The sequence below is a fragment of the Lithobates pipiens genome, unplaced genomic scaffold (assembly GCF_037356315.1).
Source record: "Lithobates pipiens isolate NorthernLeopardFrog02 unplaced genomic scaffold, aLitPip1_a1.2 Scaffold_18, whole genome shotgun sequence".
In the NCBI taxonomy this organism is placed as follows: Eukaryota; Metazoa; Chordata; class Amphibia; order Anura; family Ranidae; genus Lithobates; species Lithobates pipiens.
The window spans coordinates 340703039-340728726 of record NW_027507758.1 but is presented as its reverse complement, the minus strand read 5'-3'; the positions used below and the strand labels follow the sequence as shown (position 1 = coordinate 340728726).

At 43.9% G+C, this 25688-nt stretch overlaps 1 protein-coding gene across 1 annotated transcript in view; it reads left to right on the top strand.

Moving 5' to 3' along the window:
• DDX43 (DEAD-box helicase 43) overlaps positions 1 to 25688 on the top strand; it is a 433112-nt gene that overhangs the window by 301628 nt on the left and 105796 nt on the right. Inside the window, exons 12-15 of the mRNA XM_077490306.1 lie at positions 1914 to 2041; positions 2625 to 2734; positions 3405 to 3543; positions 3638 to 3725. Of these exons, the coding sequence (XP_077346432.1) occupies positions 1914 to 2041; positions 2625 to 2734; positions 3405 to 3543; positions 3638 to 3725 (465 nt within the window). The remainder of the gene's footprint in view (positions 1 to 1913; positions 2042 to 2624; positions 2735 to 3404; positions 3544 to 3637; positions 3726 to 25688) is intronic.

Here is a 25688-nt window from a genome sequence, read left to right as displayed (position 1 = left end):
GATTATAGTCCAAGCCTATGCCCTGAAGGGGCAGGTGCCTCCTTTTCCAGTCACGGCCCACTCTACAAGAGCAATCGGAACGTCTTGGGCCTTCCGACACCAAGCGTCTGTCGCTCAGGTGTGTAAGGTGGCGACCTGGTCGTCTGTCCATGCGTTTACAAAGTTCTACAAGGTAGACATTGGTGCATCGGCTGATGCTAGTTTTGGCCGCAAAGTTTTGCAGGCGGCCATGTAGTTGCTATTGAGTTTTTTTTTCCTGGTTTTTCGATAGAAAACAGTTCTGTTTTGTTACTGCACTGTTGCATAACTTCCGCAATGTCGCGGTCTTGGGGATCACTCCTGTTGAGGATACCCGGTTATATGTACAAATTACCGCTCTAAGGTAATGACTTCTCCCAAGTGAAGTTTTAATGCTGTTTTTCCCACCTCTCGTTTGGTACTGCTTGGGGACGTCGCGTTTAGTTACAGAGAGGCGCTGTGTTGATCGGTGAATATAAGAGAAAATAGGATTTTTGTACTCACCGTAAAATCCTTTTCTGTGTAATTCACCAACCGTCACAGCACTCACTCCTCCTTCTTTCTACGTTATACTGCTTGTTGAAGTACTGAAGCTGCTAGCAGCAGGAGGAGGGTTGATAGCACGGGGTCCGCCCCCCTGGGGCGGGATTAAACTTTTTTGTGTATTGTGTAACAATTTTGCCTAGTTTCTCCTAATGGCAGGCTATACAACCCATTTAGTTAGAGAGGAGCTGTGTCGGTCGGTGAGTTACAGAAAAAAGGATTTTACGGTGAGTACAAAAATCCTATTTTTTCACCTTAATGCATTCTATGCATTAAGGTGAAAAAACATCTCACAGTGCCGGGGCCCCCAGTCCTCCCGTTTTTTACTTGCCTGACCCCTCGAAAGTCCCACGCTCGCCCCCGACGTCCTCTTCAACGCTCAGCCTGCCCGCTGATTGGCTGGAGTAGATGGATTGAAGGCAGCACAGCCATTGGCTCACACTGCTGTCAATCACATCCAATGACGCGGCGTGCTGGGGGCGGGGCCGAGTGATACAACGAGCGGCTATAGCCGCTGGAGCACGCCCGCTATTGCTTCTCACCATGTGAGGGAGCTCGTATGAACGTGAGAAGTACTTGCAGGAGAAAGCCGAGACAGCCGCCGAAGGACCCCAGAAGACCAGGTTCGGGGGCCACTCTGTGCAAAACGAACTACACACCGGAGGCAAGTATAACATGTTTGTCATTTAAAAAAAATTTAAAAAAATCACTTTACAACCCCTTTAAGATGGTATAAAACCAAAAATGTAATATATTGCACCTTACCAATCAAATGTGGTGGCTACATTTGTTTTCTTTTCTTTGGGTTTTTTACGCCTGTGTTCACCTGGTGATCCTTCCAGTAACACTCTTCCTTTATTAAAGTGCCTACACTCTGGATGAAGGAGCACAGAGACACATATTGGACAGCAGCATTGCCAGTCTGTGGGGAGGGGAGTGAGCCAAACTCTAGCTAACACTTCCCAAATAGTTTCAATGAGGTTTTTGTGTTTTTTTTATGTTTTTGTTTTTTCCCTTTTCGGATAATGGATAAAACCCAATAATTTTAAGCACCTCTGTCAATGGTAAATGATTTTGTCCCAACATTCTGACACTATCTGGACAGCTTTGTCTACTAAAGGAAGTTGAAAAATAAGACTTGCTGGCAGGATCACCAGGTGAGAATAAAGGGAATAAAGGGAGGAAAGCCTAAAAAGAGAACCTATTGCAGCCATCACATCTAAGAATTAGCTGAAATTGTAATACATTTTTGTTTTTGCGTTTTATTGACGCTTTAAGGTAAAGTTTAAAAGTAATCTCTTGTAATAGTTCAGCACTTCAGTTTAATGTATGTTTTACATTTTATCATGCAGGCTGTTAATACAGTGGAACAGAGAGTTTTGGTGATTCCAGAAGAAGAGAAAAGAGCATTTACTCTTCATTTAATTGATTCACTAAAACCTGAAGACAAAATATTAATATTTGTTGGGAAAAAATTGGTGTAAGTATGATGATGTAGAAGGAAACGTATATAGTGTTATGTCGCATTAAAGACGTGCCGTGGTGTTAGATTATTATATTAAAGCCCGCTCCACTTTTCAAATAAGTGGCCCAGCATTTAAAAAACAAAACTATTAATACACTCCAATACCTTTTCACAGCAGATTCAAGCCATTAGGGATGTCACCCAGCTCACTTGCTACGAGCTTAAGGATCCCTAGGAGGTGTGTGTCATTATGGTCAGGGTCTGCAGTACTCGTAACACTCTACGTCGTCCTTCATGGGCACCTTTTACAGCCATTCTTTGAGCCCTTTCAATAAACTTTTACCTATGGCCCTAAAAATACATGCTGTCTGGGCACATGGGGCAAAAAATCTTTACATCTAGGCCTTGGGAGTGCAGGACTGCCTTTTGATAGCCTGCTAGGCAAGTGGTACTCTAGAACATTAACGTTTTGTTCTTTATTGTAGATATGAAATGTGTGCACAAATCATTTTGTTGCGTGACTTGCATGGAAATATACATTTCTCCTCATTAAGAAATACGTTTTATTTTATCAGATTATTATTATTATTTTTTTCAGTGCTGATGATTTGGCAAGTGACTTTAGTCTTCAGGGAATCCCTGTTCAGTCATTACATGGCAATAGAGAGCAATGTGATCGGGAACAGGCCCTGGATGACTTCAAAAAGGGTAAGATGTGCATTTTTTTTTTTTTTTTTATATATGAGACTCTGCAATTACTTTGTTTTGTACCTGTAGTATGGCCCAGAAACTAAAGTGCACATTTTGTTTTTGTACCTTGCCTAAACACACTGATATAATTATTTAAAAATATGCTGACCCTGGCCTTAAACAAAATGCGGTAGGTTTTACTATGTCCTTGTAAGTCTGGTCCCTAAATGGGAGTGTCTGTGTTCAATCAGCTGATGCACTTGAATCCTTCAAATGAGTAAAGTTGCAGTGTCTGCATCCCTTCAGAAGTAATGCACCCTTAGGGAATATTTTACCAAAAATATAACTCCTACTACAAAGGATTCCTAAAATGTTGTACCTTGGTGTAGAATTTGGGGAAAATTAGTGAGCCAATCACCAGGCCAAGCAGGAAATGTCATTTTTGGGAACAATCAGTACACCCAACTGTGCATAGATGGTGTCCAGGTTGTCATTGCATTGAATTTTATAGAAAATTACAGTGGCTACGGATTTAAAAGCAACAAAAGTTTTTAGCGTTAAATTCCAATATGGCTTATGTAGCAGTTTTATTTGCTATATTTCATTTATTTATTTTTCTCACAAAAGTTACTCTTTAACAAGGCATGAGCATTGCTTCCCTTATCATTATTTTTTATTTATTTTTAAGGTGCAGTGAGAATTTTAGTAGCTACTGATTTAGCTTCCCGTGGGCTAGATGTGCAGGACATTACCCATGTTTTAAACTTCGATTTTCCTCGTAATATTGAAGAATATGTGCACAGAGTTGGTCGAACTGGGAGAGCTGGGTTAGTAGATATTTGATGGTCATATTGGCATAAAAAGTCTACTTTGTGTCTTAGCTTTTACCATGCATAAAATGTCCTTTTTTTTTTTCCCCAGACGCTCAGGTGAATCAATTACCTTGGTAACCAGAAAAGATTGGAGAGTTGCAGGAGAACTGATTAGTATATTGGAACGTGCAAACCAAGTAAGACAGTAGAGTGGGTATTAGCTGTGCTTTAGTCTGAGGTGAAGTCTGAATTGACAGTGCATGCATCATCCACAATGGAAAGAGCTGTGCACAGTTTTAAAACTGGCATATTTCTAAAATGTAATGGCACATTTTATTTGTGCTTGGTAAGCTGGTTTTCACTACAGCTAGTAGTTGCAATAATGAAGCTGTCCATGTGAGTGTGCGACACTTTGTTGTGAAAGTCCAGCTCATACAGAGGCTGTTGGTGTGATAAGGCTTCATGCACACGAGACGCTGTTAAACGCGTGTTCAGAGGCAGTTGGACACTTTTTTTCAACTGCCCCTGAACTCATTCAATGTTATCCTATGTGTCCATGTACACAGTCTAGTTTTTTGCCGTTTTTAGGCAGTTGCGTTTAACCTAGTTTTTCCAGAAGCAAAAAAATGGGTTCAGACGCAAAAGCTTCCACGTTTCAGATGCAAAAGTTTCCACGTTTGACGCAAAACGATGCTACCGCGTTTTGCCGCGTTTACGTTTATAAGTGTTTTTAAAGGTGACCTATTTTTTTTTTACATTAAAAATCTCAAAAATTATTGCAAATGATGAAAAACCATTAAAAATATATTTTTTGCAAGTGGACAATCCACAACTTGTGGCAAGTGACATGGCAGGTGGCAAGTGACGTGGCAAGTGGACAATCCACAACTTGTGGCAAGTGGACAATCCCCAACTTGTGGCAGGAAATGTGGCAAGTCACTTGACAAGTGGACAATCCACAACTTGTGGCAAGTGACACGCTAAATACAAGTACACTGCTGCTCTCACAGCTGCTGCTACTCACTCTGGTTGTACAAAATTGCTGAAATAGTTAATAATACTGTTTTTTGAGCTTGGGAAGGGTCTGTGATGATAGCTTAACTAAATGCTTCTAGACGCAAACGCGGTAAAACGCCGCAAAATTGCGGCAAAACGGGTGTTTCTAAGCGCCGGTTTCAGCTTTTAAAAATGCGTCCAGCAGAGTTTGCGTCTGCGCCTCTTGTGCATGAAGCCTAAGACCTTGAGAAAGTATTAAACTAATGGTTAACTTTGTTCTATTTAGTGGCCCTGCCCATGAAGGGCAGAACTTCCTAAACTATATTACCCACCATCTTATATTTTGGCATTTTACTCCATGTTTTTAGTAGCCGATTTTGTTTACCATATAGTCTGATTAAAAGTAAAGCTTTGGAGCCCTAAAGGCTTAATAATCTATGCCTCGTTGCTATTTTTCTAGCAGTTTCTGCTTTTCATGTTGGGTCATAACTGGTAGTCAGCATTTTTCTTTTTCAAGTGGGACTATGTATTTGATATTCTGTTTTGCTTTTTTTCTTCCAAATGCTGTGAGCAGCGCTCACCTGGGTACCTGCTATGTGTTAATATTGCTAGCTGGGTGTTCTAATGTCCAGAGGTGATCCCCTGGGGGGAGTCTTGTTCCAGAAGACCCATTTGGGACATGCTTTGCATGATGGGTGAAATTTGGGCTTTTTAACAGCTCTGGACTGGATGGATGCCTGTGGTTTGTGGGGTATTTTTCTGCGTGTTTTGCCTGAGTGCTACACCACATTAGCCGTGTTAAATAGAGGTAGGGTTAGGCCTGGTGGTGCATACACAGTGATGTAATCTGCGGGCACCTAGTATCCATGCAGGACACTCTCCAGTCCTCAGATGTTACCGAACACCTCTGTCCATGATCAGCAGCATGGGTGTAGAAGGATGATACCCTGGTGCTATCCATGCAAGTATTTTGGAGACAGCTTTGTTTGGAGATTGCTGTCCACATGGTGTCTTGTCTGTTGGCAGACTCTCCACTCACCTGGGTGACCATTTCCATTTTTGGGGTCTGAGGCTTATTAACCCCTCAACAAGCCATGGCTGAATGCCAGCAGCGTTTTGGGGGAAAGAATGGGCTCCCAAATTCCTTACTCGGGGTTACCCTGCATAGGTCACTTGTAATCGTTCCCCTAAGGGTCAGTTCAGTTCTAAATCCCTGCCCTTATCTGCTCTTTCCACTTTTTTTTTTTTTTTTTTGGTGCGAGGGCACATTCCTCCTGTTCCATTGTCTAGACAGGAATATTCAGCATCCATTAGTAGTCAGAGGATATTCCTTTTGACAAGGATGTGGAGAAAGAGAAAGCCAGTGAGGATTGGTAGCCCTCTTTGGAAGTGTTCTCTCAGGAAGAGGCTCACGGGCACAGAGAAGCGCTTCGTGAGTTTTTTTGGGCAATACTATCGGAACAAATTTAGAGCTGCCACTTATGGAATACACTTATCCAAAGGTCACTGGTTTTAGGTCATGGTGGCCGTCAGATCTCCCAAATTTTTTTATTTGTTTATCGAAAGAGATGTATGCTAATTGATGCATCCCTAGTGTTTTCCACCACCTTAAGTGATTTGTCCAGCAGTACCCCCCCCCATTGAGGAGGAGTTATCCAAAAAGTGGATTTTGCCAGCCATGGACCTAGCTATTTCCTAATGGACAAGATCTTCATGGTACTGTTCTTTAAGGACAGGTCTTCTGAATGCTCAAAGCTTGGGTGAAACCTATTGCCAGGTCCAGGTAATCTGGTCTCGGGGATCCTGCCCTTTGACAGTACCTTTCTGAAAGATCTGAGTTTCTGTTTGTCCATATATAGAGGACCCTGTGGCTCAGATGTTGGGCAGACTTTCATCTGCTCAGACTGCATGGACTCTGAGGAAATCTCAGACTAATGGATCTAAAGTGTGGTGTCCAGATGATGTTACAAGTTGTATTTCTGATGCTTTCCTTCTCTGTGCTTTTATGCACTCGCGCCTCAAAAAAAAAATGCTTTGGTGGAATGGCTGCGGTCTCGGCGTGTCATACCTGTAAGGTGATGATAGGGGCTCTGTGACTACTAATTAGATATATTCCTACATATATTTTGTGAACAGATGCCAAAATACATATCAACCTAAATATGCATAACACTGTGAATATTATAAATTTAAAAAGTCCATATTCATCTGATTGTTCAAAAAATCAAAACGTGGTTGGTAACTCGGTGTGTAGCTATCCTCCACCATTTGCAAACATCCAACACCCAAAATGCTCTAATATCTGCTCACCAAACAGCCATGACCTATTTACCCAAAAAGGTGGTCAGAATTTGCTTGTGCTGCTACCTTGCAAATAAAGGGGGGGATGCGCTAATGTGTCAGTTAAAAATTAATCGAGTTACATAGTTAGGTTGAATAAAGACACCAGTCCATCCAGTTCAACCTGAGTGAGTGTCTACAATTGTCCCTATCCCTGTACATTGCACACTCACATCGGTCCCTACCCTCAAGGAGCCCACAATCCAAGGTCCCCATTCATATACTAGGGATAATTTTGGACAGAAGCCAATTAACCTAACTGCATGTCTTTGGATTGTGGGAGGAAACCGGAGTACCCGGAAGAAACCCACGCAGGCACAGGGAGAACAGGCAAACTCCAAGCGGGTAGTGTCCTGGTTGGGATTCGAACTAACGACTCCCTCTTTACTGCTAGGCAAGAGTGCTAACCATTACACCACTGTGTTGTCTCATCAGATGCATACAACTCAAATGGAACCTGCCTGCTTCCGAGATCAGTTTACTGCTGAGTTTCCTGACAGATTCCATGCCAGCGTACATGTGGGAAATAACTCGCTGAGTGGGCAAAATGTTGAGCAAAGAAGGTTTTTAACACAGTCAACCGACAGTAATTGTAAACAAGAACTAACTGAAGATAGGGCAGGTGGTTCAACACAGTAATGGGATACAAACATGTTCATAGAAGACTAGGGAGCCGCCCTGCAAATTACTTCAGGAGCTACATGATGCAAAGCTGCCCAAGATTTAGGCCCACTCCTGGACGGGTGAGCAGACACTACCTCCAAAGGAGCCAAGCCCTTGGCTCTGTGAGCCTGTTGGGTGACCTAGACCAGTGATGACGAACCTTGGCACTCCAGATGTTTTGGAACTACATTTCCCATGATGCTCAACTACAATGCAGAGTGCATGAGCAGCATGGTAAATGTAATTTCAAAACATCTTGGGTGCCAAGGTTTGCCATCACTGACCTAGGCAATCCGTGTTTGGTGTGCACACAGCCCAATTAATAAAAAAATTTATTAAATTATAATCCAATGAGCAGCAGCTTAATGTGAGATATACACAAATAAGACATAGAAAGAAGCTGAGCTGATATAGTCAAATTTTACAAACATTTGATTGTAGAAATTAACAGAACACTAATGGCAAAAAAAAAATTTGGAATAATAAACCAGATGCTTCTAGTATTAACACCACAATCATAGGAATAAGCTCTGGATGGCTGCATAGGTACATCCAAACACCGATAACACCGCTCAATCCAGGACCATTAATTCAGCAACAAACTCAGCAGTAAACTGATCTCTGAAGCAGGCAGGTTCCATTTGAGTTGTATGCATCTGATGAGAAAGACAAAGTGGACCCAAATAGCGTACTATTGCTTGGTTTATGAAAACCGCAAATGGTAAAAACAAAATGCCTGCTTACATTAATTACTAAGTGCCTGTGTCCCAGCACTAGATGGTATCGTGTATATGGTCAGATGGAGCCGCGCTGAGCCCTGCTCACGCTGGGATCGGCTTGTGTTCCACCGCCACTGGAGATAGAAGCTGGGATCCGGAAATTAGTTGACCGCGTTTTTTCATCTTTTGAACAATCAGATGAATATGGACTTTTTCATTTATAATAGTCATTGTTATGCATATTTAAGCTTCTGTATATTTAAGTTTATATGTATTTTGGCATCTTTTCACAAATTATTATTTGTAGGAATATATCTAATTAGTTGTCACAGCGCCCCCTATCATCACTTCACATTTACTGCACGGTAGGTCTCATACAAGCATTTTGGGGAGCAGCTTAAATTATCACTATCATTGGGCATTGGCGAGTTTTTCCACTCACTGTCATTATGGCTGTGCTGGAGGAGGTGAGGTTTCATGGCTTCTTTTGGAACATTTCACAGTTCCCAAGCCAAATGGAGATATCCAGTCTACTCTGGACCTCAAGAATTACAGAAAATTCCAGCAGCTTAATCCAGAATGGAGTCCACCCGGTCAGTGATTGCTTCACTTTAACAGAGGAACTTCCTGGTGTCGGTGGATATTAAGGTTGCATACCTGTACATCTGAATTTATTTATTTTTGTTACCAGTTAGTGCTATTGTCATTCACATAGTATTTAGAAAGATGTTGGCTCCAGTTCTGGGGTTGTTTATGGTCTAGGGGTGTACACATAGTTGAGGTATCAGGACAACCTGCTTCTTTGAGAGCAGTCATCTCAGACCTTGACGTCTAGTATCCACCATGCGGTGCAGATCCTGGAGCTGTTCAGGATCGACTAGTGCATTTGCCTTTGCACAGAGTGTCGGGGTGCTTTAAAAGAAATGCTTGCAATATATCTGTGTGTAATGCATTTATATAATACTTTTTCATTGAATTAACTTTTTGATGATATTCATTTTTTGAGATGCATCTATAATGTAGTTCATAGACACTATAACTTTCACACAAACCAATCAATATATACTCATTGGGATTTTTTTGTTTTACCAAATACACCTAGCAGAATACATTTTCTCAAAGATGTGTTTTTTTGCATTTTAAATTAAAAATAAAAAAACCCAGTGGAGATCAAATGCCACCAAAAGTATGCTCGAGTTGTGTGGAAAAAAATATAAATTTTGTTTAGGTACAGCATTGCATGACCATGCAATTACCATGTAAAGAAGTGCAGTGCTGAATAGCAAAAAAATACCTAGTCACGAAGGAGGTAAAACCTTCCAGAGCTTAAGTGGTTAAGCAATTGTTAGGAATTTTTATTTACCTCTAAAATCCTTTTCTCTGAGTACATGACAGGTGATCCTGTTAGGAACTGGATCACCTGCTGGTTTCAAAAGCACAGTGCAATTCTGGTGTCTGTCAGCAGATGTCTCCCAGGCATTTGGCTCCCAGGCATTTGGCTCCTTTATCATGTCTGTGCCTTAGCGGTTTTACCCGTATGCCATGTTCTCTGCTCGTTTCTGTAACCCTGATCCTGCCTATACCTGCTCCTCGTGTGTCTGCTCCCCTATTCAGGATCAATCTTAACTCATCTTAACTGTTTTTAAATTTAGATTTCTTCGTTTAGGTAGGTTTGGTTGTGTTTAGACTTAGTTGTGTTAACTTCCACTGGTTGGGTTTTCTTTAGGATCAATGGATTTTGGATTTATTGTATTTGTGTTGAGGGTTATTGCATGCCATTCGTGCTGTCCTTTTAATAAATCACATTGTTTTCCATTTGTTTTGAGTCAGTCGTTCTCTGTGCATATTAACATGTCTGGTGAAGCCCACTTTGCCGTATACCTGCAAGTGGTGTCCTAACGGATAACTATCCTCTTTGCGTTTTTGTTCCTCATTACTTGCTCAAAATTTGAGACTGTGCTGTGCAGGGAGTGGTTATTCATGGATAGAGAAATAATTCTGCTGAGGGTGGCAGCATAACCGAATGGTCATAGATGTGAAGAAACTTTTTGTTCTGTGATGTACTCCAAGAAAAGTGTTTTCCAGCTAAACCAAAAATCCTAATTTTATTGCCCCCTACATGAGGTTTTGGCAAACGAAAAAAATCTACAAGCCAGTCAATGATAGCACCTCCTCTACCTAGCATTTTTTTTAAAGTGTCCTAAGAAGATCCTGCCCACAACAGAGAGGTAATTTACACGACACGGCACAGTTCCTCTTACATTTTATAAATGGATCTATGTTCAAAGTAACATAACCGATTAATCTAGGATAAGCATGAATCCCCAGATATTTGAAGATGAGACCAAAGCAGACTGGTTAGCAGCAGGGGAAAGTCTGTTATAGGATCCAATGGTAAAAGGACTGATTTGTCATAATTTATCGTGAATCCTGAAAAGGATCCATATGTAGAAATCAGACATAGTAGACACTATTATTTCTTATTGACACGTCAAAATCTTTAAGGGCCAGTTCACACCACATTCAGTCCAGTGTGTTTTTTTTTTTTTTGGTTTTTTTTCTGCATCAAAAATGCATGGAAAGGAAGTTATTTGGTTTTCAATGGCATAGATCACACCAGTGCTTGCAGTTCCAGTGTGTTCCAGGAAAAAATGGAAAATTTCCTATTAACCACTTAAGGACCGCCGCATGGCAATGTACGTCGGCAGAATGGCACCGACAGGCACAAGCATGTACATGTACGCGCTTGCCTTCCAACGGGTGGGGGGTCCGATCGGACCCCCTCCCGCTAAATGCAGCGGTCCGTTTCGCTTCAGGAGCGATCCAGGATGAGGGGATGGCCGTTGGTTTCTGGCCATCCCCTCTCGATCGCTCCTGGCGAATGAGAAGCTTCCCCGCCTGTGTAGTGTAAACACAGGCAGGGAGGAAGTGATGTCATTCTCCTCGGACGGTCTTTTTGACCGGACTGTGAGGAGAACAGAGAAAGTAAGTGCACCAACACTACACTGACATGTAGGTACACATAGGCACACAAATCCCCTAGTTAACCCTTTCACCCCCTTTTGCCAGTATCACTAAGCAATCGTTTTTCTGATCGCTGCATTAGTGTCACTGTTGCCACTAGGTAGCTAGTTATTTTTTTAGGTTCACCGCCAGGTTTTTATAGCGCTAGGTACCCCGATATACTACCCAATAATGGTTTTAACCCCCTGATTGCCCCTAGTTAACCCTTTCACCAGCGATTAATGTATAAGTGCCACTGGTGACGCTGGTTAGCCAGTTAGTTATTTAGGTTCCCCGTCAGGTTTTTATATAGCATCAGGGACCCCCATATACTACCTAATAAAGATTTTAACCCCCTGATTGCCCCTAGTTAACCCTTTCACCAGTGATCACCATATAAGTGTTACGGCTGACTCTGGTTAGTTTGCTTTTTATAGCATCAGGACACCCACCATTTATTACCCAATAAAGGTTTAACCCCCCTGATCACCCGGCGGGTGATACCAATTAGGTTTTAGGGTCAGGGTCTGCATCGCCCCAGGCAGCGCTAGGTTAGTGCCAGTACCGCTAACACCCACGCGCAAAGCATAAACCTCCCGTAGTGGTATAGAATCTGAACAGATCAATATCTGATCTGATCAGATCTATACTAGCGTCCCCAGCAGTTTAGGGTTCCAAAAAAAACGCATTGTTAGCGGGATCAGCCCAGATACCTGCTAGCACCTGCGTTTTGCCCCTCCGCCCAGCCCACCCAAGTGCAGTATTGATCGATCACTGTCACTTACAAAACACTAAACACATAACTGCAGGGTTCGCAGAGTCAGGCCTGATCCCTTCGATCGCTAACAGTTTTTTTTGGTAGCGTTTTATATTTAAATCCTGAAGGCAGTGCTTGGTTTTCGGGGTCCCGTACGTGGCTAGGCTCCCAAAAAGTCCCCCACATGTGGTATCCCCGTACTCGGGAGAAGCAGCAGAATTTATTTTGGGGTATAATTTCACTTATGCCCATAGCATGTGTGAGCAATATATCATTTAGTGACAACTTTGTGCAAAAAAAAAAAAATTGTAATATTCCTGCAACTTGTGGCAAAATATAAAATATTTCATGGACTCAACATTCCTCTCAGTAAATAGCTTGGGGTGTCCACTTTCCAAAATGGGGTCATTTGGGGGGGAGGTTTGTGCTATTTTAGCATTTTATGGCCTTCGAAACTGTGATAGGTAGTGAGGAGTGAAATCAAAAATTTGCACCTTTAGAAATCCTGAAGGCGGTGCTTGGTTTTCGGGGTGCCGTACGCGGCTAGACTACCAAAAAGCCCCTCATATGTGGTATCCCCATACTCAGGAAAAGCAGCAGAATATATTTTGGGGTGCAATTCCACATATAACTATGGCATGTGTGAGCAATATATCATTTAGTGACAACTTTTTGTAAACTTTTTTTTTTTTTTTGGTGTCATTATTCAATTACTTGGGACAAAAAAAATATTCAATGGGCTCAACATGCCCCTCAGCAATTTACTTGGGGTGTCTACTTTCCAAAATGGGGTCATTTGGGGGGGGGGTTTGTACTGCCCTGCCATTTTAGCACCTCAAGAAATGAGATAGGCAGTCATAAATTAAAAGCTGTGTAAATTCCAGAAAATCTACTCTAGTTTGTAGACACTAGAACTTTTGCGCAAACCAATAAATATACGCTTATTGACATTTTTTTTTACTAAAGACATGTGGTTGAATACATTTTTGGCCTAAATGTATGACTAAAATGTAGTTCATTCGATTTTTCTTATAACAAAAAGTAGAAAATATCTTTTTTTTTTATTTTCAGTCTTTTTCCTTTTATTTCGTAAAAAATAAATATCGCAGAGGCAATCAAATACCATCAAAAGAAAGCTCTATTTTTTACCAGTTAAAGCAGTGCAGTGCGAAATTGTAAAAAGACCTCTGGTCCTTAGGCTGACAATTGGTCCGAGGCTGAAGTGGTTAAATACCGTAATTTTCCTTTCCTTTATATAAATAGATTTCATTGCAGCATACGTGTGGGTTAACCCCGCCTCCACTCCTTCCCATATAGGACCCCTCTCCCATAATTCTTTGCACCAAGCCAGTGGCCGTGTTCCGTAACTAGCCTACTCCAGACATTACGGGAAAAGTATTTGATAGGAAATTTTCAATTTTCCTGAAGGGTTCCATGCCAACATACATGTGGGAAATAACTCACTGAGTGGGCAAAATGTTGAGCAAAGAAGGTTTTTAACACAGTCAACCGACAGTAATTGTAAACAAGAATTAACTAAAGATAGGGCAGCTGGTTCAACACAGTAATGGGATACAAACGTGTTCATAGAAGACTAGGGAGCCACCCTGCAAATTACTTTGGGAGCTACATGATGCAAAGCTGCCCAAGATTTAGGCCCACTCCTGGACGGGTGAGCAGACACTACCTCCAAAGGAGCCAAGCCTTTGTCTATGTGAGCCTGTTGGATGACCTAGACCAGTGATGGCGAACCTTGGCACTCCAGATGTTTTGGCACTACATTTCCCATGATGCTCAACTACACTGCAGAGTGCATGAGCAGCATGGTAAATGTAATTTCAAAACATCTTGGGTGCCAAGGTTTGCCATCACTGACCTAGGCAATCCGTGTTTGATGTGAAGTACAGACAGCACAAGCTATTACTGTACAGAAGCCATGTTCATTGAATAATAACCAGCAGGAATAGAAAACGCCACACTGGAAGTAAAACAGCGATGCACCATAGAGTTGCATTTAAAAAAAAAAATAACATCCATGACAATCCGTGCCACAATCGCCCTAGATGAGGCATGTTTCTCTGCCCTTTCTGACAAAAGAATGAACAAGTGTTCTGAAGCCTGAAGGAAGCTGTAGCTTGTAGATATGACTTTACAATATCTGAGGGATTCCTAAAAGTGAAGGACTGCACTGCTGGAAGTCAAATCTCGATTGCCTGTTTACTAGACGTGCGCTTTAACCAACTATGCCACAGCACGCTTTCTCCCACTCAAGTTAGAACTCTAAGGTTGGCAGAACAATTTCTTGGCTCCCACGAAGACTGATTCACACTTGGGAATTGAGTAAAGCATAGGTAACAGCACTGCTTGACTGGAAAGAACGTAAGCAGGTTCTCCATGACCAGTGAACCAATCTCTAAGGCTCCATGCACACTCAAGCTCATAAACGGCAATTTTTGGGAGTTTTGGACGTTTTTTTTTTCTAACTGCCCACATGGATGTTTTTTAATGTTTATCAGCAGTGGAGTTTATGGGCTGTTTTCTGAACGCCATAAAATCGCGTTCAGGAGTCATTTTTCTGACCTCAACAAATGATCAAACGTCGATAAACGCTCAAAAACATGTCTCTCCAATGTTTAACGTTTTTGATCCATTGAAAAAAAAATGCTAAAGACCACTAACGCGGAAAAATGCTAATAAACGCTATTGCAAAAATGTTGAAGGACTCACTGCAAAGCTACTGGCGTTTTTAGAACATAACATCCAGTGTGTATGGAGCCTAAGGCTTTTTATGTCAATGTGATAAGTGGGAAAATGTGAACTTAATAGGGAGGCCTCTAACGGAGACAGTCCTAAAACACTCAGCTCGAATTTCCAAGGGGGAGTCGAGAACAAGAGGGAGACTTCATTGGAAAACCTCTGCTTACACCGTGGTCTGAGCCTAGCTGCTTCCTTGAAGAATTGTTGGACAGGAAAGATGCCTAGACTGGAAAACACCTGTGAAGGGCAGTAAAGCTGACACGATAGCTGACTGATGGAGCCAGAACTAAATTTGACTGGAGGATGCCTAGCATATCTAAAACTTCTAGATCGATACATATCTGCTGCTGACAGATCATGTGGTGATCATCTTTTTCAGATTTTGCCATCAACTTTGTCTGCATTCATTTTTCTAGTATTCAAAAGAGCGGAGATGACTCTGGAAGAGCAGCGGAGAACCTCCAATCTCGAGAACCAGACAGTAACCAGACGCAGCTCTGCTAGACATGGATGTAGAATTGTGCTCATTGACAGAAGGCCTGCCCTGAGGAGAATGTGAACTGGGTTCCAGAAGCTGAACTGTGCAAGCAAGGGGGGAACCATGGCCTAATTGGCTGATAAGGCATCACTGCCACTAACACCACAACCTCTGTTCGGAGTCTTTGTAGAAAACCCAAGGTTGACCAGGACTGGAAGAAATGCATAGGTCCTACTGCATTTCCAATGATCCATCAGATATCTGAACCTGTAACAAAAAAGACCCTGAAAACACACAGGGTGATGTTGACAGCCCGAATGGCTAGAGCTGGAGATGGTCTTGACCTGCAGTGAACTAAAAGAATGTGCTGAAGTCTTCTGCAATGGACACATGATGGTAAGCATCTTTAAGTCTATTGGAAAGAGCCAGTCACCTGGCTTGACCTCCTATGAATCGGGAACAATGTTTCCACCTTGAACTTCTCCTTTCCTGAAATTGTCTCAGGTGTGCAAGGTCTAAAACCGGCCTCTGCAAGCTTTTCCTATTCATGACCATAAAAGGGGCAAACGCATGCCCTGAAACCTTTTGCATTCAGAAACTGGCACAGCAGCACTTTGCGACACCAGTGACTTTTGTAAAGCATGAGTATATGTTTTCGTTACCTCAGCGTGAGGCAGAAGCCATGGAAATTGGAGACGATGGAGGACTTCTGATGGGCCATGCATATCCCAAAAGGACCACTTTGACATCCCAATAGTCTGAAGACCAACCCAGTAGCTTCTTGGATTCAGAGTTCAAGCTTTTAGCATACTTCTGAGGGGATATTAGGTCCCCTCACCAGCTCTTAAAATTCTGGCCTGGTCTGTAAAAATGTGTGACCCTAGCACACACTGAACTTTGTTCTCTAGACGGTCCTCTTCTGGCCTAGCCAGTGCTGGTCCTGAGGTAGGACCTCAGCTTGCCAACTGTGGCCTGGGTTACGGTGCTATCCAGCTTCCCAAAGAAAGTAATCTCCCTAAAAGGATTGCTACACTATGCCTATTAGGGGCGGGAAAAGCAAGCCCAGGTCCCAGCCATAGCACTCATTTTGCCGTAGCGAACAAGAGCATAACCAATGCCCCTCTGCAGCTGATGTCATTTGGAGCCTTATCATGGAAACAGACACCAGCTCCGGCTCCAGAACTAGAGTTTCTGAAAACTCTCCCGAATACTGCATTCTCAATCCACATTTCCATCCTTTTTTTTCGATATGGCCACAAGAGCCCAGGCCGACTTTCGGGCTATTCACTGCATCCAGGGAAGAGCGACATGCTTGTTCGCCTCAAGGCCTCAGCCATTTAGAAAGGCAGCCTTTTAGATGCTTCATATCCTTCTCTGAATAGATAGAGCTTGGCCATCTTGTTTAGAAGGGAGGGAGGTCTCGTGACCTTGCTCCACTTATACAAAACTATGTCCCCTAATTCAGTTAAGAGTGAGAATTTGGAACACTCTGTATGGCTATGTCTCCAAGTCTCACGATTCAGAGTGTGACTCTGATCTGTCTTTACAGTCTCTGAATCAGTTGCACCAAAAGTCACATCAAAGTATTGCAGGCACCCCTCAAAATCGCTGCAACTCTAAGTTTCATAGATTGGAATGGGTGCCATTGAACGCAAGGGGTTCTGACCTGCTATGCGACCCCCAAGTGTCCAAAGTCGTATGACAAGTCACACTAGTGGAAACTTAGCCCAAAGATGCTTACAGAACTCCCTCTTGCGTTGCAGGAGACTTTACCTTGGTTGGGACAGTCCCTGGTCATCCTAATGGTAGAACACGCTGCAATGGCTGTTGGACTTCGTGTGTGGCTTGTGTCACACTCTTTAAGGTATTCTTGCACCACTTGCCTCACTAGGGATTCCATTTGCTGGAAAACACCACCACCTGGGCTTAGCTTGGCTCACACAGAGACTTGCCCTCTGGGACCGGAGTTCTGCATCCCCAGTAGGCTCCCTCCTTGGAGCAGCTGACATAGTGGTGGGTACATAGAGGAGGATTCAGAGCTTCTGCTATGAAGGCTGAACCTTGATGGTGGCCCATGACAAATACATCTGAAGAAAAATATTGTGACCTATTGATGTCTTTATCATCTCATGCGGTCTGCTGTCAACCTGACCTAGAAAGACTCAAAAAGCAAAATAGGATAGAAAGGAAATGGTTAAAGAACCCAGAGTACCCAGGTCAGCAAGGAAAGGGTTAAACCCTTTGGGGCTGTGGGGCCACTTCAACCAGCTCTCTCCGGACCGGCTGTCTCTGGAGTTGGTGAGCAGCCCGCTCACAGCCTGTCGGCAGCTGCTTGATGAGCCTGTGTCTGTGGAGCCAGCCCATCCATCCATCTAGTGGCTCTTTCTATTCCGAAGCATGGGTATGTCCCTGATCAGGGCTCTCTATTGGAGAAATGGTGTGACGCTTATGATTCACCTTTACCTGTGAGTGTATAGATTTTATCCTTTTTTTTATATTAAAATAGACTTTCTTGCACCATGAGCCTGTGCGCTCATATTTCCTTTTGTTTTCACAACCAGGATGTTAATGCTGAGTATATACCTGTAATGATTGCACACAGCACTTTGAGAAACTGCTGCAAGCTGCGTACAGAGAAATCCCTAGAAATCCCTACATCAACAGTACTGACCGCCGATTGAATTTCTCCACTGAAATTATGCCCCTGCAGCACGCATGCACTGGGCCCCTGGTCAGGAGCAACCCAGGGACGCCCGGCCCGAAGAGAAAGCGGCAGCATGGAAGGCAAATTTGCTCCAGCTGCCATAAACTTGAAGCCACTAGAGCCAGAGAAGAAACGGACAAACACAAACTGCTCCCATGGAATATGTAAAACATGACCGCACACGGCAACTTCAATCCTGCTTCCACGATCAGACCGTGCCAGGTAGGTTAATCACACTGGGCTTGGGGCAGATGGGGCCACCCACTAACAGCAGGGCTATCTGGCCAATGTGCCACTTGCCTGCCAATAACCAGGCTTTAGTTCTTCCAGCTCCTCCTTTGCCCACTCCATACCCTGCTAACAGCCAAGGCTTATCGGCGTATCTTCCTTTAGCTCACTCCATACCCTGCTTAATAGCTATGGCTTATTGGAGTATCACGGCCTGTCTTGATCGTGGAGAGAAAAAACTGCAGGTAGGCGAATAACCAAACCGGTCCTTAGGAGGACAAAAAGAACATGCCCGATGGCTTGGCGCAAAGATTTATGGGAGAGGGTTCCTATAGGAGTGGAGGCGGGATTAACCTACATGTATCCTGCCATGGAGTCTGTCAGGAAAGGTATAACTTGCTGCATTTTTCCTGCACTGGACTGTACTGGAACGCTGTAAAACGCACTGGAACGCACATCTCCTTATCTAAGGTTAAGGAAAAAAGGGAAAAGTGCACTGGACTGCATCAAAAAAGCACATGCAGAAAAGTATCTGAAGACTCCACCGGACTGCGTTTTTCTATGGTGTGAACTGACCCTATAGTGTCATCAGCATAGAGAGCATTCTGACCTTCACTGATAGGCCTATAAAAACTCATAATATCGGGGGATTGCAGAGTCCCACCGGCGAGCGGCTCTACGGCCAAAGCAAAAAGAGGGACATCCCTGTCTAGTTCCATGAGAAAGGGAAATGGTATGTGATAGTACCCCGTTCATTTGTTTGCGGGCCTTAAGAGTGGAGTACAAGAGTTCTATCTGTTGAATAAAATGGAGACCCAAATCAAACTTGAGGATAAATTCATCTTTGGGAATGTTACTGTTCCACCCGTTTTTTTGTTTTTTTTGTTTTTCCGTAAACAGGTGACCCCGCCCCCCTCTGACACCACGGGCAAAGCCATAGAGAAGTCCCTGTGCGTCAGAGGGGGCGGGGTTACCGGGTGGCCCCGTCCTCAGTGATGTAAGTTATATACGTTAAATAACTGTCACTAGAACAAAAGCGTCACACAGTGGGAGACTCCCATTGAGGCGGATCGTCCGGAGGATGAAGCGGGAAAGATGCCTGACGAGAACACGGGAGGAAAAAAGAGGTCCGGAGGAAGAAGCGGGGTAAGAACGAGATGGAGGAAGAAAACAGAAGTAAGACCAGAAGAAGATGGAAGAAGCAGCAGGGAAAGAAGACATTAATAAAGGAATTGTCAAAAACTGGCTATTGTCTTTAACATCTTTGACACTCTTTTTGTGACATGGTAGGGGTACATTTGTACCCCATTATCAATTCACCTGGGGGGGTGGGATCTGGGGGTCCCCTAGGGGCTTCCAAATTCCAATAGCCCCCCCCTGCCCGTAGACCCCCACAATCACCGGGCAAGGGTTGTGGGGATGAGGCCCTGGTCCCCATCAACATGGTGACATCCTCCTCTGGTTCAGGAGAGGGGGGCACTCTCTTGTCCCCCCTTCTTTTCCTGCGGCCTGCCAGGTTGCTTGCTCGGATAAGGGTCTGGTATGGATTTTTGAGGGGACCCCCCACACCATTTTTTATTTTTTATTTTGGTCGCCAGGTTCCCCTTAATATCCATACCAGACTTGAAGGGAATTTTTGGTTCGGGGTTCCCTTTAATATTCATACCAGACCCAAAGAGCCTGGTAATGCACTGTGGGGGAATCCCAGGCAGTTTTTTTCAATGACTTTTACGTGTATTGCAAAGTCCCGACAATTCATTAATAGACTCGAGTACTTTTTAAATTACTTTTACCTTTTTTTATTTTTTATTTTTTTTTTCCCCCATTTAGAAATGTCATTTTGCTCTCGGACTGTTGTAAACACGCACGAAACATGCACCACTTTACAGGCATACATACCACCCCCCAGGTACGAAATTTAAAGGAATATTTCACTTTTATTGTTTCACTTTATGCATTATTAAAATCGCTGCTCCTGCAAAAACGTCTGTTTTTAAAACTTTTTTACAATAACTTGCATATTAACCTTTAAAATTAGCATTTTTGATTATTAATGTTCGTGTCCCATAGACTTTAACAGTGTTCATGTGTTCATACAAATCTTTTACCTATTCGCATGTTCTGCTGCAAACTTAACCGGGGGGTGGGGGGGGGTTAGGCCTGCCATTCGGCCCATCCCTAGTGGGCAGTCCATGCATGAGAGCTCAAATGTCGCAAGAGACGTTTAGATGGGCTGACTGGATGGCTGCCGGCTCATAAGCTAGAAGCAGCTCTGTAGACAGTAAAAAACAGCAGCGCCATCTAAGTGCAGCGTGATAAAAACATTTTAATATAGGACAGAAGATTTTAAACTCGCAATATTGTAGAGATTAAAGCGCGTGTGAAATTGTATAGGAAGTTCATCCATTCCTGGGCGAAGGCTGTCTGCTCGCAGTTGGAGAGGCAGCTTATGTTCCTGGCTTGGCTGGTGGCTGCCAACGATTCCTGGTTCTCGGATTCGGCTCAGGGGCGGCTGGACACGTCACTTCCGGATTGTGAGCGAGGAGGGAGGCGCATGCTCCTTCATCAGGCAATAGTTGTGGCCATGTTTGGAGAGGTTTTTATAGTCCCTTCAGGGGATGTGGATATGGTGCCATGGCAACCGCTTATGAGAAAGGCTTCTGATTACAGAATGGGCACTGGTGTGTCAGGCTGGATTGGACTGATCAAGCTGATCACGTGACCAAAGATTAGCTTTTTTTACATAGCAATGGAAAATAATGCAGGGGTAGAAAAGGGGGGGGGGGGGTGTTGATATACTATATAATAAAAAAAAAAAAAATATATATATATATATATATATAATATATATCAAGGAAGCATTTAAAATTCTATGATCTGGAAGCAGCTGGAATGGGAGATAAATGAACTGTGGTAAAGGAAAAAGTATATAACTAAATGAGTAAAGATTAAAATTAAAATTTAGATTTTTTAATAATAATGGTAAGGGAAAGAGAAGAAAAATAAATTAGGTAAAGTGCAAAGGGAAGAGCGAGAGTGGGTAGTATAGGGCAGCACAGTGGTGTAGTGTGTAGCACTCTCGCCTAGCGGCAAAAAGGGTCGCTGGTTCCAGTCTCGAACATGACTCTACCTGCCTGGAGTTTGCATGTTCTCCTTGTGTCTGCGTGGGTTTCCTCCGGTAGGCCAATTTGCTTCCGTCCAAATTGGCCCCAGTATATGAATGTGAGCTAGGGACCCTAGACCGTAATCTCCCCAAGGGCAGAAACCGATGTAAATGTCCAGTGTATATGTAAAGCGCTGCGCAAATTGACGGCGCTATATAAGCACCTTTAAAAAATGTATAAATGGATGCAAGGATGAGATTTTATTTTTTGGGAAATACAGTGATAGAACTAGGCGAGAGTGCTACCCACTACGCCACTGTGCCTCTCTATACTACCCACTTTCTCGCTCTTCCCTTTCCACTTTCTTACCTCTATCTCAAAATCTCTCTTCCCCCCCCCCCCCCCCCTCATTTTTTCCTTACCATTATTATTTCATTAGAAAATCTCTTCACATATATATATTCTTCCCATCACTGTTCCACTTTGTCTGCATCATTATCTATTCCTCAACTCATTTCAAATTAAATTTTCTATTTTTATTTTATTTTTATCCAACATCTTCATGTCCATTTTTATTTATAATTTTAACCTTTACTCATTTAGTTATATACTATTTCTGGTACATCACGGAACACCGACTCAGTAATTACTGGTGGGTTAGAGGGTATCACTAGGTGATTGGACACTGACACACCCTAGACAGGAAGTTCAATCCCCCATATAACCCCTCCCCCTACTGGAGGGGCCTCAGTTTTTTCGCCAGTGTCTTAGGTGTTGGTCACAAGTAAGATGTGCTGTGCTGAGCTCCGCTGGAATATCCTTACTGGGGCCAGCTATGCAACTGGATCAATTCAAAGTGTCTTTTCCAGACCGAATTGGATGTTACCCGGGCCTTGTGTCCGAAGAAACAAGGTTTTACCTGTAACGCTTCTCTTTTTGGAGAGCGGGACCCTGGGATCCAGTATTTGTTTTTTTCAGCCATATTCCTGGCAGGGTGCTTTATGGGCCCAGAACTGCGGATCCCCCTATTCGAGGGGGGGCCCAGTCTCTGAAGGTTTTTTTCCTAACGGAGCCCACCGTGAGTTGAAAATTGGGTCTGTTATTCAGACCCTGCCGCTGGTAAGGTAAGGGAGACTCCAAGAATTTTTCTAATTCTAGCAGGTTTTCTCCTTTTAAGTAAATGTATGCTATGCCTATAGTCGCCACCGGGGGCTGCCAAGAGCACATACCTTTTCATGCCTGATCTGTCTGCTGGTGTCCACGCTCTATGCTCCTCCAGCCATGCTCAAGGAAGGATGAAGGTAAGGGGTTTTTTTTTCCTTCTGGGATTCTCCCTCCATGGATTAGGGGGCTGAGACAGGCCTGGGCAGAGAGCGGTAATATACCCCGCCGCCGTTCGCCACCGCCATTACAGCGGCCTCACATCCACTGGCCCTTCCCTCTCCTCTGTCCCAGCCTCCCCTTCATGCTTGCCAGCAGGGTTAGAGCCTCTGCTCGCGTTAGAAACGCTCGTTTTTAAAAATGAGCACGGAGGGGGTGGGGGGCGGAAGTGGTTGGAGGAGGGGGGGAGGAGCACTAGGCTACACAGGTTTAAAGTGCACTCTTTTTCAGATGCACACAGCCTATGGAGGGACACAGAGCTGACAGGCGCATGTGAGTGTGGGAGACACAGGCATTCCCAGACAACATTTACTTAGGCACCAGACTGAGTCTTAATTAGCAGCAGCAGTTGAACTACAGGGCTCAGCAGTCAGTGCATTTTTTTGTGTGGTACCTCTACCTTTTGTTGCTTTGCACTATGGGTAAAAGAGGTACAAGTACCCTGAAGAATAGGGGCTCTAAGGGGGTCCCCTTCAGGCTCTGAGGACCCCCCTCTGCAGCACCTCCCCTCCCCCCCCCCCCCCACAGGACCCGGGGAGGCTGGCCAGGGAGAGCCGTCAGGGGCTGCAGCTGCTTCTGGCACTTCAGCCCCTGTGTACATTACACAGGAGGTTTTTTCCTCAACCATAAACCGTTTAGAGGAAAGATTAGTGGCCTTAATCGCATCTTCACTCAGTGGAAGAAAACGCACTAGGCCCCCCTCTGTCACCCAGGACCCTCAGAGTGAGGAACTCTGAGATAAAGGAGAGGAATCCCCCTCAGAGGATCGGGAGGAAACTGATGATTCCACTACTGAGGAATCTAGTGGAGAAGGGCCCTCTTCAGCTTCTCAGGATGAGAAAATGTTGGTGGAAATTTTTGCTGGATTGGTCCTTTCCACGTTTAAGTTACCCGTACCTGAGTCAGTTAAAGAACCTACTTCTTCTCTGGGTTCACTGATCTAAAGCCTGATGAAGGAGCATGCATGCTCCGAAGCACCGCTTACTCCAGCCCGTCTCCTGAGGACACAGACTCCCTGAACATCAGATCAAGGGCACTACAGCGACCAGCACTACCTCGACCACTCTGACCATCCAGAGGAAATCTATGGAATAGACTAAGCCACCAACCATCGGCCAACAAGTCAGATGCTAGGAACCCTGCACTACAGCCCTGCGAGTCGTGCCTATGGACATACGGATGAAACATTACATCTATGATGTGCCTTTACACCACTAGTTTAATGTGAGTGTTTTTAAACCATTTTTAATACATTTGAGTAACTTTACTGCTGCACTTAGAGGGCGCCGTCTTTCTCTATTCACTGAAACCTCCTCAAATTGCACATGCTTTTCCTGTTCATGGTTTGCTGGAAAAGCTTATCTGTTCTGAGTGGGATCACCCAGATAAACAACATTTTTTTTCTCCGAAAAAGTTTTTATCACTTTATCCTATGGAGGAAAAATTTACTAAGATGTGGGGTATACCAGCAGTTGACGCCGCCATTTCCTCTGCAAACAAAAGCCTGACTTGTCCTGTTGACAACGCTCAGATGCTTAGGGATCCAACTGATAAGAAAATGGAATTCCTATTAAATGTTTTTCCTTGGCAGGTTCAGTAGCACAACCTGCAGTGGCAGCAATTGGAGTCTGTCAATATTTGAGAGACCATGTTAAACAGGTGCTTAAAGCCTTACCTGAACAGCATGCCCGGGGGTTGGCTAACCTTCCAGCGGCTCTGTGTTTTTCTGTTGATGCTATCAGAGATTCTATCCTTCAGACCTCTCGCCTTGCGCTTGGTTTGGTACACATGCGTAGAATCTTGTGGCTGAAAAATTGGTCAGCCGAATCACCATGTAAGAAACTCCTGGTGGGATTTCCCTTTTGTGGTGCAAAGCTGTTTGGAGAGGACTTGGACAATTATATCCAAAGGATCTCTAGTGCGAAAAGCACCCTTTTACCAGTCAAGAAAAGGAGTAAACGTCCTCCCTTTAAACGGGCGCTTTTTCCAGTGCCAGGGGCATCAGCCTCCAGGCAGTCACGACAGCCTCCTCCGTCAGGCTCTAAGGTTAAAACTGAGTCAACCCCAGGGACAAAAGAAGTCCTGGGGGAGAAGATCTTCAAGACAAAACGCTAAGACCAACTTATGAAGGGGCGCCCCCGCTCACTCGAGTCGGGGGAAGACTACTAAAGTTCTCATGGCTCTGCCGGGAGGAATTTTGGGACAAATGGGTGGTCTCCACAATAACTCTAGGTTACAAACTAGAATTCCGAGCATTCCCTTCTCGTTTCCTCAGATCAAATGTACCCAGAGAAAAAGAAGTCTCTCCTTCTAGCGTTGGAGCGACTATTGTCACAAAAATTTATCATGGTAGTTCCCATGCAAGAGCAGGGAAGGTTTTATTCAAACCTTTTCACTGTACCGAAGCCAAACGGAGATGTCAGACCCATTCTAGATCTCAAAGATCTAATCAGATTTCTAGAGATAGGTTCCTTTCGCATGGAATCGATCCGATCGGTAGTCTCCATCCTACGAGGAGGAGAACTTCTGGCATCAATAGACATCAAGGATGCGTACCTGCATGTACCCATTTTCCCTGCTCATCAAAAGTTCCTGCGTTTCAAATTAGAAATACGCCACTTTCAGTTCGTAGCTCTGCCTTTCGGGCTAGCTACCGCACCTTGGGTGTTTACAAAGACCCCCTCCTCTGGCCAGATTAAGGGCCCAAGGTATAACGATAATAGCATACCTAGACGACTTGCTCTTGATAGACCAGTCGGTAGCCCTCCTGGACCAAAATTTGGTTACCACAATCAACTACCTGGAATGCCTAGTTTGGGTCCTCAACTTAGAGAAGTCTTCTTTAAAACCAGTAAGAAGGCTAGAGTATTTGGGTCTGGTCATAGATACAGCCCAGCAAAGGGTATTCCTACCCCAAGCAAAGATCAGTGCTATAAGAGAACCGATTCAGGTAGTCAGGGCAAAGAAGGGTCCTTCTATTCGTCTTTGTATGAGGTTGTTGGGGAAGATGGTGGCTTTATTCAAAGCAGTT